A 15922-nucleotide genomic window follows, 5' to 3' on the forward strand; every position below is an offset into this window, starting at 1 on the left:
GAGAAGAGATCCTGGCCCTCCTCTGTGTGAAAACCTTTTAAGTATTTGAAGAGTGCTCTCATGCCTCCCCTCCGTCTTCTCTTCTCCAGGCTAAACATGCCCAGTTCTTTCAGTCTCTCTTCATAGGGCTTTGTTTCTAGACCCCTGATCATCCTGGTTGCCCTCTTCTGAACACGCTCCAGCTTGTCTGCATCCTTCTTGAATTGTGGAGCCCAGAACTGGACACAATATCTAGATGTGGCCTAACCAGGGCCGAATAGAGAGGAACCAGACAAGACCCTGGACTCTATCGCAGCCTCAGATCGCATTAGCCTTTTTAGCAGCTGCTCCATGCTGCTGCATCATGCCCAACTTGCGATCTACTAAGACACCTTTCCCCCTTCCCTTTAAATCTCACTTGCTTGGCCGGTAAAGGGTCCGCAGCCTGCCCCAGAAACACAACAGTCACAGGCAAACAAAACACATGCCACAGGGTTTATTTACTGCCACAATTGTACATACATGCACTTTGCCCTGCCCATCCTGCAGGGATCGATCCACTCTGGGCTTTGGGACAAGCGTCGGACGCACAGCTTTTCCTCTGCTCCAAGATAAATGGGCTACAAAATACAGAGCGTCCCAAATACACCTCCCTTGTCGTGGGGAAGGGCCCTTTCGACTCTCAGTCCGGGTTTTGTTGAGATGCAGTTTTCAACAGCTCATGCTATATTAGGGACTATTGGGTTAACCATCGCAGGGAGCTGTGGGGCCGAGGGTCAGGCCTGGGGGCACAGGATTAGGGTGACCAACTGTCAGGATTTCCCCGGATTTGTTCTGGTTTTTGTTCTTCCATGGTGTCAGGGGGGATTTTCTATAATTTTCAATAATGTCCTGGAATGACACACCTTCCGCTTTAAGGCTGCCACTAGCATGGCAGGAGGGAATGACATGCTTTCTTGAGGTACATCATTCCCCCCCCTCCGAGCTCCAATTGAGGTCTTAAAGGGGAAAGTGGGCCATTCGTGGACATTATAGAAAAGGCCCCCATTGGAGTGGATGGTGGTGGTGCAGAATGAAATCCTTTCCCCTCCTCCACTCCAATCGGGTTCTTTAAGGTGGCGGGGGAATAACGTACTTTCTGCAGGACTCAGAAAGCTGCTTCCCCCCACACACACTAGGTGTCCTCTTTTTTGGTTTCCCAAATATGGTCACCCTACACAGGATGTGGTGGAGCTGGCTTGGAGAGGGAGCCTTGGGGCACGTTCCCAGTGCCTTCACCCTGTTACCAAGGCCAGGTTAAAGCAGTGAGCAGCGTAGCGAAGCAAAGGTGCTTCCCCGTTCCCATAACCTATAGGCCTCACCCTGTTGAAAAGGGGTCATCCAATCGGGAGATCCCCCGTCCCGTCGTTTTCTATTGGAGCACAGATTCCTGGGTAAATTTCCGCCTCAGTGAGGCGCTGACCATAGGGTACAGGGAGATGATGGAAGGTCTGGGTCTGAAGCTGGGGTAGATGCGCTTCAGCACCGCCCGGCGGAAGAGGATGTAGACCCAGGGGTCGAGAATCTGGTTCCAAGTCGCCACGCGAAGAGAAATGAGCAACAACTTCTCCGTCTCCTGGGGAATTTGGTGGGCGGCCAACCCCGCGGGGGGCGCTTGAAAGGCCTTCTGGGCAATGAGTATCTGAAGCAGAGCGGGGGGCGGGGAGAGGAAAGTAAGAAAGAAGATATTCATTCCCTTTTTAAAAAACAACAACAAAGCCCCTAATTATTTTAAACGGAAGCATTTCGTTTTCTTTCTTTCTTTTCTGAACTAAGAACCTCAGAAGTGCCCTGGTGCTGGATCAGACCAAGGGTCCATCGAGTCCAGCACTGTTCACACAGTGGCCAACCAGCTTTTGACCCACAAGCAGGGCATGGTGCAACAGCACCCTCCTGCCCATGTTCCCCAGCAACTGGTGCACACAGGCTTACTGCCTCTAATACTAGAGATAGCACACAACCATCAGGGCTAGTAGCCATGGATAGCCTTTGCCTCCAGGAATTGATCCAACCCCCTTTTAAAGCCATCCAGATCGGTAGCCATCATTACATCTTGTGGTAGTGAGTTCCATAATTTAACTATGCACTGTGTGCAGGGCTGGGCAGAGCCCCCCCCCCCCGGGGGAGTCAGTTGGCATGAGCCTACGATTTTGAGGGGGCCTACTGGGGAAAGTTGCTTGATTTTTCTGTTGTTGATGATGAGTTTGACCAAAGAAAAGCACATAAAGAGGCAGCTGGACAACCACCTGTCAGGGATGTTTTAGGGAGGATTCCTGCATTGAGCAGGGGGTTGGACTAGATGGCCTTATAGGCCCCTCCCAACTCTACTATTCTATGAGTATGTGGACAACCTCATCTGTAGGTGGATACTAGGCTGACCCTATGGAAAGGAGGACAAGGCTCCTGTATCTTTAACAGTTGGATAGAAAAGGGAATTTCAGCAGGTGTCACTTGTATGCATGCAGCACCTGGTGAAATTCCCTCTTTATCACCACAGTTAAACCTGCAGGAGCCCTGTCCTCTTTTGTACTTGGCCACTCCAGTATAGCTCTTGCAGCTTTAACTGTTGTGATGAAGTGGGCATTTCGCCAGGTGCCTACAAATGACACTGAAATCCCCTTTTCTAGACAACTGTAGCCGCTGTGTGAACAGAGTGCTGGACTAGATGCACCTTTGGTCTGATCCAGCATGGCAATTCTTCTGTTCAAATTATTATTATTATTATTATTATTATTATTATTATTATTATTATTATTATTATTCTTACCCGCCTCTGATCGCCTCCACGCCTCCGCTGTGTAGGGTGACCCTATGAAAAGGAGGACAGGGCTCCTGTATCTTTAACAGTTGTATTCTGAAGGGAATTTCAGCAGATGTCATTTGTATATATGGAGAACCTGGTGAAATTCCCTCTTCATCACAACAGTTAAAGCTGCAGGTGCCCTGCCCTCTTTTAAATCTGGTCATAGTATAGCTGCAGTATAGCTCCTGCAGCTTTAACTGTGGTGATGAAGAGGGAATTTCACCAGGTTCCTCATATATACAAATGACACCTGCTGAAATTCCCTTTTCTATGCAACTGTTAAAGATACAGGAGCCCGGTCCTCCTTTTCAGAGGGTCACCCTACCGCTGTGGCTCCGGAGGGAGGCGACGGGTTGTCTTGACGCCATCTTGTGAGTCCTCGCTCTCGCTCCAGAGAAAAAAATCGGGGTAACCCCCCGAGTTTTTGTCTGCAGCTTCAGCGGAAAGCCCCGGGGTGGGTGATTGTACGGGTGGCGAATAATCGCCACTGTGCACCTACCCCAGGGCTTTTGAAGCATTAAAGCCACTCCTGAAACACCATCATCACCATCACCTTGACCACTTTGGGGGAATGAAATAAGAGCAAGGGGGGAGGCACTGAAAGCACTCACCAGTAAGGGCAGCCAGCAGACGCTCGCAATGACCATGATCCCCACAAGTTGGACCATCATTTCAACCTCGCTATCTCGCCGGCGTTGAACTGACTCAGAGTCATGATAGACGCGGCAGAGGGTCACCACGCTGACTGTGTTGAGGAGAAAAGAGAGGCCCACGGAGAAAAGGCCCAACAGGGCAAAAATTAGGCAGAAGGCCCTGTTCCTGGCGTCATGGATCAAAGTGAGGAAACACCAGGAGTTGGGGTACTGCAGGGTATAGTCGCCTAGGCCGAAAATTGGCAGGAGACCAAGGAAAAGTCCCAAGGCCCACACTAACCCTACCAAGGTCCAGGCCCGGCGTTTCGTCATGCTGGTGGAACGGGAAAAGGGCCGGTTGATGCCCACAAAGCGTTCTCCTGCCATGGTGGCCCCCAGCAGTAAAGGGCACTGCCCGAAGAAGACCATGATGAAGCCCATGAAGTGGCAGAGGTGGCAGTCCGGGTCGACATCCCGCCAGTCAAAGCGGATGAAGTGATAAGGGATCACGATGGAGAACGTCACCAGCAGGCCCATGAAATCCGTCACCACCAGGCCACAGAGGAAGACCAGGAAGGACGAGCGTGACCGGCTGTGCATCTTCTGCGAGGAGTTAACCAACACGCAGAGGGCAAAGAGGTTGGAGCAAAGGCCGATGATCCCGAAGGTTGTGGAGAACCACGGCGAGGCAATCTGCCCACCATGCTCCTTGCTGACGTTGACTTCACGGAAGCAGGAGCTCAGTTTGCTGAAGTTCCCCAGTTCCATGGTCAGGAAGCATGGGCTCTTGTCCCACTTGATGCCCCCATGCAACTACTGCAACCCTCAGCAGCTCAGGGTCTGGAAAGGTCTCCTCCCAAAAGTGAGATGTTGCGTGCCGGGCCCCCGGTTTCTTCCATCGTGTGCACCAGGATTAGTCTAGATTGCAGTGCAGGTTCTTCACAGAGAAGGGGCAGAGGGAGGGGAAAGAGAAGATTAAATAGTTAACACCAGGGCTGTGCATATCTCACACTTCTTTAAAAAAGCGAGAGAATTCACCACCACCACCTGCAATTCTGAGAAGCACGTCTTCAACAGCGATACAAAATAGCACAAGCTCCCTAGGATTTCGAAGGATTTCTTCTAGTCCTGCTAGGTGTGGAGAGGAGCAAGGTGACTGAGCGCCTGTGGTGCAGTTAGGTAATTTTTGACTCTGCCCTTATACAAATCCATGGTGCGACCACACTTAGAATGCTGTGTACAGTGCTAATCACCACACCTAAAAAAGGATATTATGGAGCTGGAAAAAGTGCAGAAAAGGGCAACTGAAATGATTTAAGGGGCTGGAGCATCTCCCCTACAAGGGAAGGTTACTTGGGAAAAAGGAGGCTAAGGGGAGACATGATAGAGGTGTACAAAATTATGCACGGTGTGGAGAATGTGGAGAGGGAGACATAGAATCATAGAATAGTAGAGTTGGAAGGGGCCTAAAAGGCCATCGAGTCCAACCCTCTGCTCAATGAAGGAATCTACCCTAAAGCATCCCTGACAGATGGTTGTCCAGCTGCCTCTTGAAGCCTCTAGTGTGGGAGAGCCCACAACCTCCCTAGGCCACTAGTTCCATTGTCATACTGCTCTAACAGTCAGGAAGTTTTTCCTGATGTCCAGCTGGAATCTGGCTTCCTTTAACTTGAGCCCGTTATTCCGTGTCCACAACCTCCCCAGGTAACTGGTTCCATTGTTGTCCCTCTTTCAAAATACTGGAACCAGGGGACATCCCATGAAGCTGATTGGTGGGAGATCGAGGACAAATAAAAGGAAGTCCTTCTTCGCACAGCGCATAGTTAAATTATGGAACTCACTACCACAGGATGTAGTGATGGCCACCAATTTGGATGGCTTTAAAAAGGAGTTGGATAAATTTCTGGAGGCGAAGGCCATCCATGGCTACTAGCCCTGATGGTTGTGTGCTATCTCCAGTATTCGAGGCACTAAGCCTGTGTGCACCCGTTGCTGGGGAACATGGGTGGGAGGGTGCTGTTGCACCGTGTCCTGCTTGTTGATCCCTGGCCGATAGCTGGTTGGCCACTGTGTGAACAGAGTGCTGGACTAGATGGACCCTTGGTCTGATCCAGCATCAGGGCACTTCTGATGTTTCTAACTCATATTATCAACTCATCATTTATGGAAATCGCTGCCACTAACTTAGATGGCAGAAAACTGTGGCAGACTGTACATGGTCCAATTTTGGAATTAATTTTGAATATTTTCCTAGTTACTGGAATTGAGAAAGAATGTGATGCAGTGAAAAGCAAAATCCAGAAACAATAACAGAACAGAGTAGGGAGGGAGAACCCTGTCTTCACTACAGAAAGAACACTTCAAATGAAAATAAACCATTGGATGGCGCACAGTCTCTTGCAGGCGTGGGCAACTTACGGCCTTCCAGATGTTTTGGCCTACAACTTCTGTCAGCCCTAGTCAACCTAGCCCGTGGTGAGAGATGCTGGGAGCTTAAGGTCAAAACACCTAGAAGACCACAAGGTGCCCACCCCACCCCAGTCTCCTAGAATCACCAGGAGAGGGTCAAGCCAGAGAGGACATCAATATTCACCACAAAGGCAAGTCCTGTGATGTTTGAAAGAACGAAGGCAGAGAGAAGCCATCTCTCAGGGGGAAACACCACCCTGACCCCCTATTTTTACATTCCTCTGTACATACCCCAACAGACCTGAAATGGGTTAAAATCTGTGGTGTGGACATCATAAGAGCATCCCGGCCTATCTAGTCCAGCATCCTACTTTGCATGGTGGACACCCAGAAGCTTCTTGGAAGCCCATAACCAGGCCATACAGTAACACCCTACCAGTTGTGTTCCCTAGCAACCGATATTGAGCGGCATACTGACTCTGATGCTAGGGGTTGCATATAGTAGCCATGGCTAGTAGTCTTTGATAGCCTTGTCCTGCATGGCTCTGTCTAATCCCCCATTACAACTATCTAAGTTAGTAGCCATCACTTCATCTTGAGTTTCTGAATTCCATTGTTTAACTCTGTGCTGTGTGATGAAGTCCTTTTTTTTTTTTTAAAACTGTCTTTAATCTGCTACCATTCAGCTTCATTAGACGGTCCTTGGTTCCAGGATTATGAGAGACGGAGAAAAATGTCTCCCTGTTCACTTTCCCTATTGCCATGCATCATTTTATACACCTCGATTGTGTCCTACCTTATAAGAACATAACAAGAGAGAGCTCTGGAGGGGGAAAAATATAGTACAACTGAAAATTGGGATCATCGCCATCCCCGTTGGCTACAACTCAGTTGCCAGAGTCATTTGGGGAAAGTTATGCCTGAGTGATAATCCCCTTTCTCTACATTGTTTAAAGAAACTTGTTTCTAGCTTCTCAGCAGTCAAATAAGCCCACCGTCATCTCAGGAACTCCAAAATGGATGCTTTTATTTTTCTTTCTGCCATTCTATGCTTTTTCTTTCTTACCATGCAGGCCCCCGTCTATACGACAACAAGATTGTTCCTAATTAAACATACACCCGAATTTTCATTGATTCAAATGTAGATAAAGAGCGTCAACACTGCAGCAGCAACAGCGATTTATTTCCTGAATTTTTTTTTAAAGTGCAGTTATAAATGCGCACATGCGCAGATTAGGTGCTATGGAGTACAGACGATGGAAACTATCAATTTTATATGCGGAGCTCCGCAGATTCATATAACAGACAAACTGGGAGTGGGGAGAGGAAGAACAAGGCAGCAGAAGAGGATTCCTGTTCCCCCCCTCTTTGTTTTAATAAGCTCTCTCTGCGGAGCTCCGCAAAATCAGAGAATTCAAACTAAAAATGGCGCAAAGGAACGAGGCAGCCAATAGGTGGGAAATTGGCCAATCACGTTGTCCTACCCTCAACGCTTCGCTCACATGTCAAAATGCGATTTAACTCCCACAAAGACACATGACCATAACGCGGTGCAAACTCGGACATTGATCTAAAAGTCGTGGTAAATCGCCACTACGAATCTGCGTATTATCGCATTAAAAACCGGCGCTACATTGAATGGACGGCTTTGTCATGTGTCCTAAAATGCAAATATGCGCATTTAGGTCAGGGTGAACAAGCCGTATAGACAAGGCCCCCACACAGGTAGCAATCTCCTTGTGTGTGTTATCTGTCTGAAGAAAAAATAAAAATAAATCAAGAACATAGGGGTAACCATCCCTAGAGGTAGAGATTCCCTTACCTCTAGAACGTAGAGATAAAGATTCCCCTACCATTATTCTCTTCCAATACGCTTCAGACCAACACTATGTACAGAGGAATGTAAAAATAGGGGGTCAGGGTGGTGTTTCCCCCTGAGAGATGGCTTCCCTCTGCCTTCGTTCTTTCAAACATCACAGGACTTGCCTTTGTGGTGAATATTGATGTCCTCACTGGCTTGGCCCTCTCCTGGTGCTTCTAGTATCATAGAATCATAGAATAGCAGAGTTGGAAGGGGCCTACAAGGCCATCGAGTCCAACCCCCTGCTCAATGCAGGAATCCACCCTAAAGCATCCCTGACAGATGGTTGTCCAGCTGCCTCTTGAAGGCCTCTAGTGTGGGAGAGCCCACAACCTCCCTAGGTCACTGATTCCATTGTCGTACTGCTCTAACAGTCAGGAAGTTTTTCCTGATGTCCAACTGGAATCTGGCTTCCTTTAACTTGAGCCCGTTATTCCGTGTCCTGCACTCTGGGAGGATTGAGTAGACTGGGGTGGGGTGGGCACCTTGTGGTCTTCTAGATGTTTCGACCTTAAGCTCCCAGCATCTCTCACCACTGGCTAGGTTGACTAGGGCTGACAGAAATTGTAGGCCAAAACATCTGGAAGGCCGTAAGTTGCCCACGCCTGCAAGAGACTGTGCAACAGTTAAACAAGGTGTTCCCTGACCACAAGCTTAGAGTCTGAAAAGACACAACAAGCAAGAGAAAAGGGATGGGAAGGGAAGGAAGAAGAAAAAATTAAGTAGTCTTTTAGCAGGGCCAGTGGAATAGCCCCATTTCCCTTCTCTAGGGTGACCATATGAAAAGGAGGACCGGGCTCCTGTATCTTTAACAGTTGTATTGAAAAGGGAATTTCTGCGGTTATCATTTGTATATGCAGCTTTAACTGGTGATGAAGAGGGAATTTCACCAGGTTCTCCATATATACAAATGATACCTGCTGAAATTCCCTTTTCTATGCAACTGTTAAAGATACAGGAGCCCTGTCCTCCTTTTCGTATGGTCACCCTACCTTCTCACCTCCTGTCATGTCTAGCCCTGCTCCCCCTGTTTTGGAAGAAAGTGTTTCAGGTGATCATTCAGACTCTGAAGCAGAGGAGTCGGCGCCAGAAACAGGCCAGCCTGTACCAGTGGGGGAGAAAGCTCTTCACCAGCTTGGAGTGAACCCTCTCCAGAGCTTATCTCCTCAAGGGCAAACAATACACAGTCAGCGGGAAGCAATCATTCTTCTGAGAGAGAGAGAGCACAGAGAGGTTAGCCGATCCTAGAGTACACCGCAGACTAAAATGGGCGGAGCTAACGGAAGGCGAGAGAAAGTCAGCCTGGCTGGTGTCCCGTCAGGAGCTGCCTCAGAACGAGTCTCTCTGAAGTTAACGCGTCTTGTGAAAGGGCTTTCCATTCTTCTTGAAAGGACCATTGTCTCACTTAGTTTGCCTAGTTTTGCCTACGGGAAAGTTCCTAGAGATTTAGACTCTCTTCAGGCGGGAAGAGATGTTTATTGCTTGAATAAAGCTTTGTGGTTTACTTAGCAGGCCTCGTTATTGTCTCCCAGGAAGGCGGGAGGTTTTGAGAAACACGACTCCTCCCTCAGCTCAACCTGCTGGAATGGCTGTTGGTGGGGACAGTTGAGGGAATAATAGAATAGTAGAGTTGGAAGGGGCCTACAAGGCCATCAAGTCCAACCCCCTGCTCAATGCAGGAATCCACCTCAAAGCATCCCTGACAGATGGCTGTCCAGCTGCCACTTGAAGGCCTCTCTTGTGGGAGTGCCCATGACCTCCCTAGGCCATTGGTTCCATTGTCCCAACTAAGGGAGGCTGTGTATGAAGTTTTGTCATGATCCTGTGAGCATCCAGCGCTTTAGAGCCTCCACCCCATTGTCAGGGTGATGCTGAAAGTGCTGAATTAAGGCCCTGTACTTTACCCCACACCTCTCCGCTCTCATTGGGATATTGTAGAAGGTTAAAACAGGCTGCTGCGATGTTGTCAATGCGTGAAACACGCTCCTACCGGGGCTGCAGCAAGACAGGGGGATGACTCAGATTACGCACAGTAGTTTAATAAACTACGCACAATAGTTTATTTGTACAATTGTGTGGGAGATAACAGTAGCTTATTTTCAAAATAAGCTACGGTGAATAATTTATTCAGCCATCACGGCTCAAAGCAGGGTGGATATGATTTAAATCAATTTGATTTAAATCGTGGTTTAAATCACGATTTAAATCACTACTCAGAAAGACTCGATTTAATCATGTGACTTCCCCCACCCCCCAAAAAGTGCACTCCGTTCCTTGAATTTTTTGAAACTTAGCACTTAAGAGGTAAAGGGGGTTGATTCTGTGTACACCGATTTGCAAAGGCATGACGGGATTGTGAACTCTGCAGATACGAATTCACAGTTTTGAGAACTGTCAAACCAAGCAGCTGTGATAATAATATCTTCTAGAAGGAAAAATTGCCCCATAATCTTACAGAAACCTCTGGAAGAGCATGACATGGTGAATGCATTCATGGAATTCATTTACCCCAAAATGTAAACATTGCAGGAATATACAGCCTCGTGCGACACAGTTAAAAACTAATCCTTATTTCATGATGAATAACCTTAGGACTATAATGTATCTTAAATCATAGAATCATAGAATAGCAGAGTTGGAAGGGGCCTACAAGGCCATCGAGTCCAACCCCCCGCTCAATGCAGGAATCCACCCTAAAGCATCCCTGACAGATGCTTGTCCAGCTGCTTCTTGAAAACTATCTTTAGATAGATTTTTCCTCAAGAAGCATATTATTAAAAAAAAATCCTATTTAAATAAAAAAAATTCCATTTTTAAAATATATATATATTTAAAAGCATTGATTTTTATCTACCCTGGCTTAAAGTGATGTCCGAACCTGACCAGTGTAAATTATTATTATTATTATTATTATTATTATTATTATTATTATTTATTTATTTATTTATATAGCACCATCAATGTACATGGTGCTGTACAGAGTAAAACGTAAATAGCAAGACCCTGCCGCATAGGCTTACATTCTAATAAAATCATAATAAAACAATAAGGAGGGGAAGAGAATGCACCAAACAGGCACAGGGTAGGGTAAAACTAGCAGTATAAAGTCAGAACAAAATCAAGTTTTATTATTATTATTATTATTATTATTATTATTATTATTATTATTATTTATTTATTTATATAGCACCATCAGTGTACATGGTGCTGTACAGAGTAAAACAGTAAATAGCAAGACCCTGCCGCATAGGCTTACATTCTAATAAAATTTGTGAACTACAAGTTCAATCGCAGCTTTTAAAGCTCAGCTAAAAACTTTTCTTTTTAAAAGCTTTAGGAAAAAGAAAAGTTTTTAGCTGAGCTTTAAAAGCTGCGATTGAACTTGTAGTTCTCAAATGTTCTGGAAGAGCGTTCCAGGCGTAAGGGGCAGCAGAAGAAAATGGACGAAGCCGAGCAAGGGAAGGAGAGACCCTTGGGCAGGTGAGAAACATGGCATCAGAGGAGCGAAGAGAGCAGCATGCAGAAAGAAGGAAGGTAAAGTGAGAAACAGGGGAGGGGAGGGAAATGTCCCTTTCTCTCCCCCCCCCCCAGGGCTGCCAAAGATGCTCCCCCTTGCCCTGTAGGGTTCTAGTACCCTCCAGGCTCAGACTAGCCCTTATTTTTGCTCTTGGGCTTAATTGAGCTTAATAGATGATTAACGAGTTTTCTCCGTAGCAGAAGCAGCTTCTCAGCCATGGCCATGTGCCATTAAACTCCATTTGCGGAGTCTCCAAAGAGCTGTGGTCACAAGTCTTGATGAGCTCAGACATTTGGGAGATGTTTGGTAGGAGTTGGGCCATTTGGTGTTCATTCCAACCCACCGCACCCACTTCCGCCGATGTACCCAGGGAAAGATATTCTCGCAAACCAGGGCAGCGGAAATGGAAGGGATGTTTTTGGAAATGGTTTCTCTTTTTAGAATGTCCAAATTTTGGACAATGCCCAGTTCCCCACAGCTTTCAATTCCAAGTGTCTTTCCACCCCCTTCTTCATCACCAATGCACATATGTGCACCGGTAAAACATTGCAAGAAAAAGGCAATCTTGGTGCAATTATTAATAAGTTTGTTCTTACTGTTTTATAAAGTTGTTAGTTTTAATGTCCCCTATGCCTGTTTGGAACATTCCTTCCACTTCCTTGTTGTTTTATTGTGATTTTATCAGAATGTAAGCCTAGGTAAGGCCCAGTATTGGGCAAAAGGCGGGATACAAATAAATATAATAATAATAATAATAATAATAATAATAATAAGTGGCAGGGCGTTGCTGTTTTATTGTTTTGCTATATACAGCACCATCTGCATTGATAGCACTATATAAATAGTGATGATGATGATGGTAAATTGTTCAAAGATTTGTATCTATTGTATTCTTGGATGGGGATAGGGAAGTTGCAGAGAAGCTGAATGAATTCTTTGCATCGGTGTTCACTGCAGAGGATACAGGACAGATGCCTGTGCCTGAACTGATGTTTTCAGGAAGGGAGTCTGAGGAACTGAGGCAAATGCGCAACATGTCCCTAAGCTCAGCCTCCATACCAGAGGACTGGAAGATGGCCAATGTAACACCAATGTTCAAAAAGGGATCCGGGGGGATCTGGGAAATTACAGGCTGGTTAGCTTATTTATTTATTTATTTATTTATTTATTTATTTATTTATTACATTTTTATACCACCCAATAGCCAAAGCTCTCTGGGCGGTTCACAAAAATTAAAACCATAATAAAACAACCAACAGGTTAAAAACACAAATACAAAATACAGTATAAAAAGCACAATCAGGATAAAACCATGCAGCAAAATTGATATAAGATTAAAATACAGAGTTAAAACAGTAAAATTTAAATTTAAGTTAAAATTAAGTGTTAAAATACTGAGAGAATAAAAAAGTCTTCAGCTGGCGATGAAAGGAGTACAGTGTAGGCACCAGGCGGACCTCTCTGGGGAGCTCATTCCACAACCGGGGTGCCACAGCGGAGAAAGCCCTCCTCCTAGTAACCACCTGCCTCACTTCCTTTGGCAGGGGCTCACGGAGAAGGGCCCCTGTAGATGATCTTAAGGTCCGGGTAGGTACATATGGGAGGAGGCGTTCCTTCAGATAGCCTGGCCCCAAGCCGTTTAGGGCTTTAAATGTCAATACCAGCACATTGAATCAGGCCCGGACCTGGACTGGCAGCCAATGAAGTTGTAAAAGGACTGGCGTAATTCGATCTCGCTGGCCAGTCCCTGTTAGTAAACAGGCTGCCCTGCTTTGTACCAGCTGAAGCTTCCGGACCGTTTTCAAAGGCAGCTTGACATCTGTTCCAGGTAAATTGGTTGAAAACATTATTGGTTGAAAACAAAATTAGTAAGCATATAGAAGGGCAGGTCCTGCTGAAGAAGGATCAACACAGCTTCCACAAAGGCAAGTCCTGTCTCAATAATCTACTAGAATTCTTTGAGAGTGTCAACAAACACGTAGACAGGGATGATCCGGTGGACACTGTTGAAGAGAGACTGAAAGAACTGGGCATGTTTAGCCTGGAGAAGAGAAGATTGAGGGGAGACACGATAGCACTCTTCAAATACTGAAAAGGTTGTCATACAGAGGAGGGCCAGGATCTCTTCTCGATCCTCCCAGAGTGCAGGACTCAAGTTACAGGAAGCCAGATTCCGGCTGGACATCAGGAAAAACTTCCTGACTGTTAGAGCAGTACGACAATGGAACCAGTGACCTTGGGAGATTGTGGGCTCTCCCACACTAGAGGCCTTCAAGAGGCAGCTGGACAAGCATCTGTCAGGGATGTTTTAGGGTGGATTCCTGCATTGAGCAGGGGGTTGGACTCGATGGCCTTGTAGGCCCCTTCCAACTATGCTATGATTCTATGATACTTGGGGGGATTCTACACGCCGTACTGAGGGTGCTTCCATGCGCCCCCAGTGCGGCCCCAAAGCGATCGTGTAACTTGCCTGGAGAAGGGTGCCCCGACTTCTTCCGCCGAACTCTCTGTCCCGGCCGGCGAAGAAGTAGGTGGGTGGCGGCGGCGGTGGCGGTGGCAAGGACGCCTCTTCCTCGTCTCTTCGCCAGGCAAGTTACACGATCGCTTTGGGGTCGCACTGGGACTGCATGGAAGCGGCCTCAGTACGACGTGTGGAATCCCCCTTGGACTTCCAAAAGGCTTTTGATAAAGTCATAGAATCATAGAATCATAGAATAGCAGAGTTGGAAGGGGCCTACAAGGCCATCGAGTCCAACCCCCTGCTCAATGCAGGAATCCACCCTAAAGCATCCCTGACAGATGTCCCCCACCAAAGACTCCTGAAAAAACTTCGTATTCATGGAATAAGAGGAGAGGTCCTCTTATGGATCAATAACTGGTTAGAGAACAGAAAACAGAGAGTCCTAATTTCTGTGGCAATGGAAAATAGTTCTTTACCATCCTTTTATGTACCTGTACACTGCTAACATGTCTCTCCTTAGTCTTCTTTTCTCCAGACTGAACATCCCAAGTTCCCTCATCCTGTCTTCATAGGGCCTGTCTTCAAGTCCCTGTATCATCTTTGTTGCCTTTCTCTGAACCTGTTCTAACCTGTCAATGTCCTTCTGCAAATGTGCTGCCCCAGAATTGTATTCAGTACTCCAGGTGTGGTCTCACTATCACCGAGCAGAGAAGAACAAGGACTTCATTTGTCTTTGATACAATGCTTCTAATGCATCCCAGAACTGCGTTAGCCCTTCTAGCGGCTCTGTCGCACTGCTGACTCATGTTCAGATTGCTGTCGATGAGCACACCCAAATCCTTCTCTGACGTAGTGCTCCCAAGCCAAGAATCCCCCATCACGTATGTGTATCTTTCCCCAACATTCCAGATTTGCCCATAATTTGGGGTTGGCATTTGGTTTTCCGACATGGTTTTCTTCACAGTTACTAGAACAGCCTTCCTCAAGCTGGGGCGCTCCAGATGTGTTGGACTACAACTCCCAGAATGCCCCAGGCAGCTGGCTGGGGCATTCTGGGAGATGCAGTCCTACACATCTGGACCGCCCCAGGTTGAGGAAGGCTGTACTAGAGTCCTGCAAACCCAAAGCTTTTGCTACTTATCCAAATTGAAAACATTCCTCTCTTTCCAACTCTAAACTGTTCAGCTTCTGTTCCTTGATCCCAGTTCTATGCTCCCCGCTTAAAAACGTCTGTTTCTCTGAGGGTGGCTGTCGTCACTGACCCCAGATCCTTGGCTGGCTTCTTCATTTTTATTTGAAAGATGGGAATTCTTTGTTTCTTATGGGATTGATTTATGTTTCAAGGGTAATCAGATGCAGATGTTTGCCTGCATCTGGATGTCAATTAACAAGTCTCTCTATATCTCACCATCATGGGGATTTGAAGGTTACACACCAGGCCCCTGTCTATACAACAATGGGATTGCCCCTCATTAAATATAAACCCGATTTTTCGTAGATTCGAAAAATAGCGTCACATTGCAGCAGCAACAGCAATTTATGTCTTGAATGTTTTTTTGGTACTGTACTTATAAATGCGCACATGCACATATTCGCACATTTGCTTATACAAAGCTACAGAGGAGAGAGGAGCGAAGCTATAAATTTTATATGCGGAGCTCTGCAGATTCATATACAGACAGGGGCAGACAAACTGGGAGTGGGGTGGGGAAGGAACAAGGCAGCAGAGAGAAAGGAACGAGGCAGGAGAACACGTCTCCTTCCTCTGGCTGCCCGTTTCACCCTCTTCGTTTTTGTGAACCATCAAGAGAGCTTTGGATACTGGGTGGCATAGAAATGCAATAAATATATAAATACATAAATAAATTTGTTTTAAGAAGATTTCTCTTTGGAGATCCGCAGAATCAGAGACTTCAAACTAAAAACGGCGCGAAGCCCTATGAAGAGAGACTGAAACAACTAGGCATGTTTAGCCTGGAGAAGAGAAGATGGAGCGGAGACATGATAGCACTCTTCAAATACTTGAAAGGTTGTCACGCAGAGGAGGGCCAGGATCTCTTCTCGATCCTCCCAGAGTGCAGGACACGGAATAACGGGCTCAAGTGACAGGAAGCCAGAGTCCGGTTGGGCATCAGGAAAAAAATCCTGACTGTTAGAGCAGTACAACAATGGAACCAGTAACCTAAGGAGATGGTGGGCTCTCCCACACTAGAGGCCTTCA

The 15922-nt window shown here is 46.6% G+C and overlaps 1 protein-coding gene across 1 annotated transcript in view; it reads right to left on the reverse strand.

Annotated features, from left to right (window-relative positions):
- Positions 1-1201: 1201 nt before the first annotated feature.
- Positions 1202-15922, reverse strand: part of TBXA2R (thromboxane A2 receptor) — a 42691-nt gene continuing 27970 nt past the window's right edge. The window contains exons 2-3 of the mRNA XM_063147199.1: positions 3433-4390; positions 1202-1660 (exon numbers count right to left, since the gene is read on the reverse strand). Coding sequence (XP_063003269.1) covers positions 1391-1660; positions 3433-4221 — 1059 coding nt within the window. The 5' untranslated portion in view covers positions 4222-4390 and the 3' untranslated portion in view covers positions 1202-1390. The remainder of the gene's footprint in view (positions 1661-3432; positions 4391-15922) is intronic.

This window comes from Elgaria multicarinata, chromosome 23 (genome assembly GCF_023053635.1).
Source record: "Elgaria multicarinata webbii isolate HBS135686 ecotype San Diego chromosome 23, rElgMul1.1.pri, whole genome shotgun sequence".
In the NCBI taxonomy this organism is placed as follows: Eukaryota; Metazoa; Chordata; class Lepidosauria; order Squamata; family Anguidae; genus Elgaria; species Elgaria multicarinata.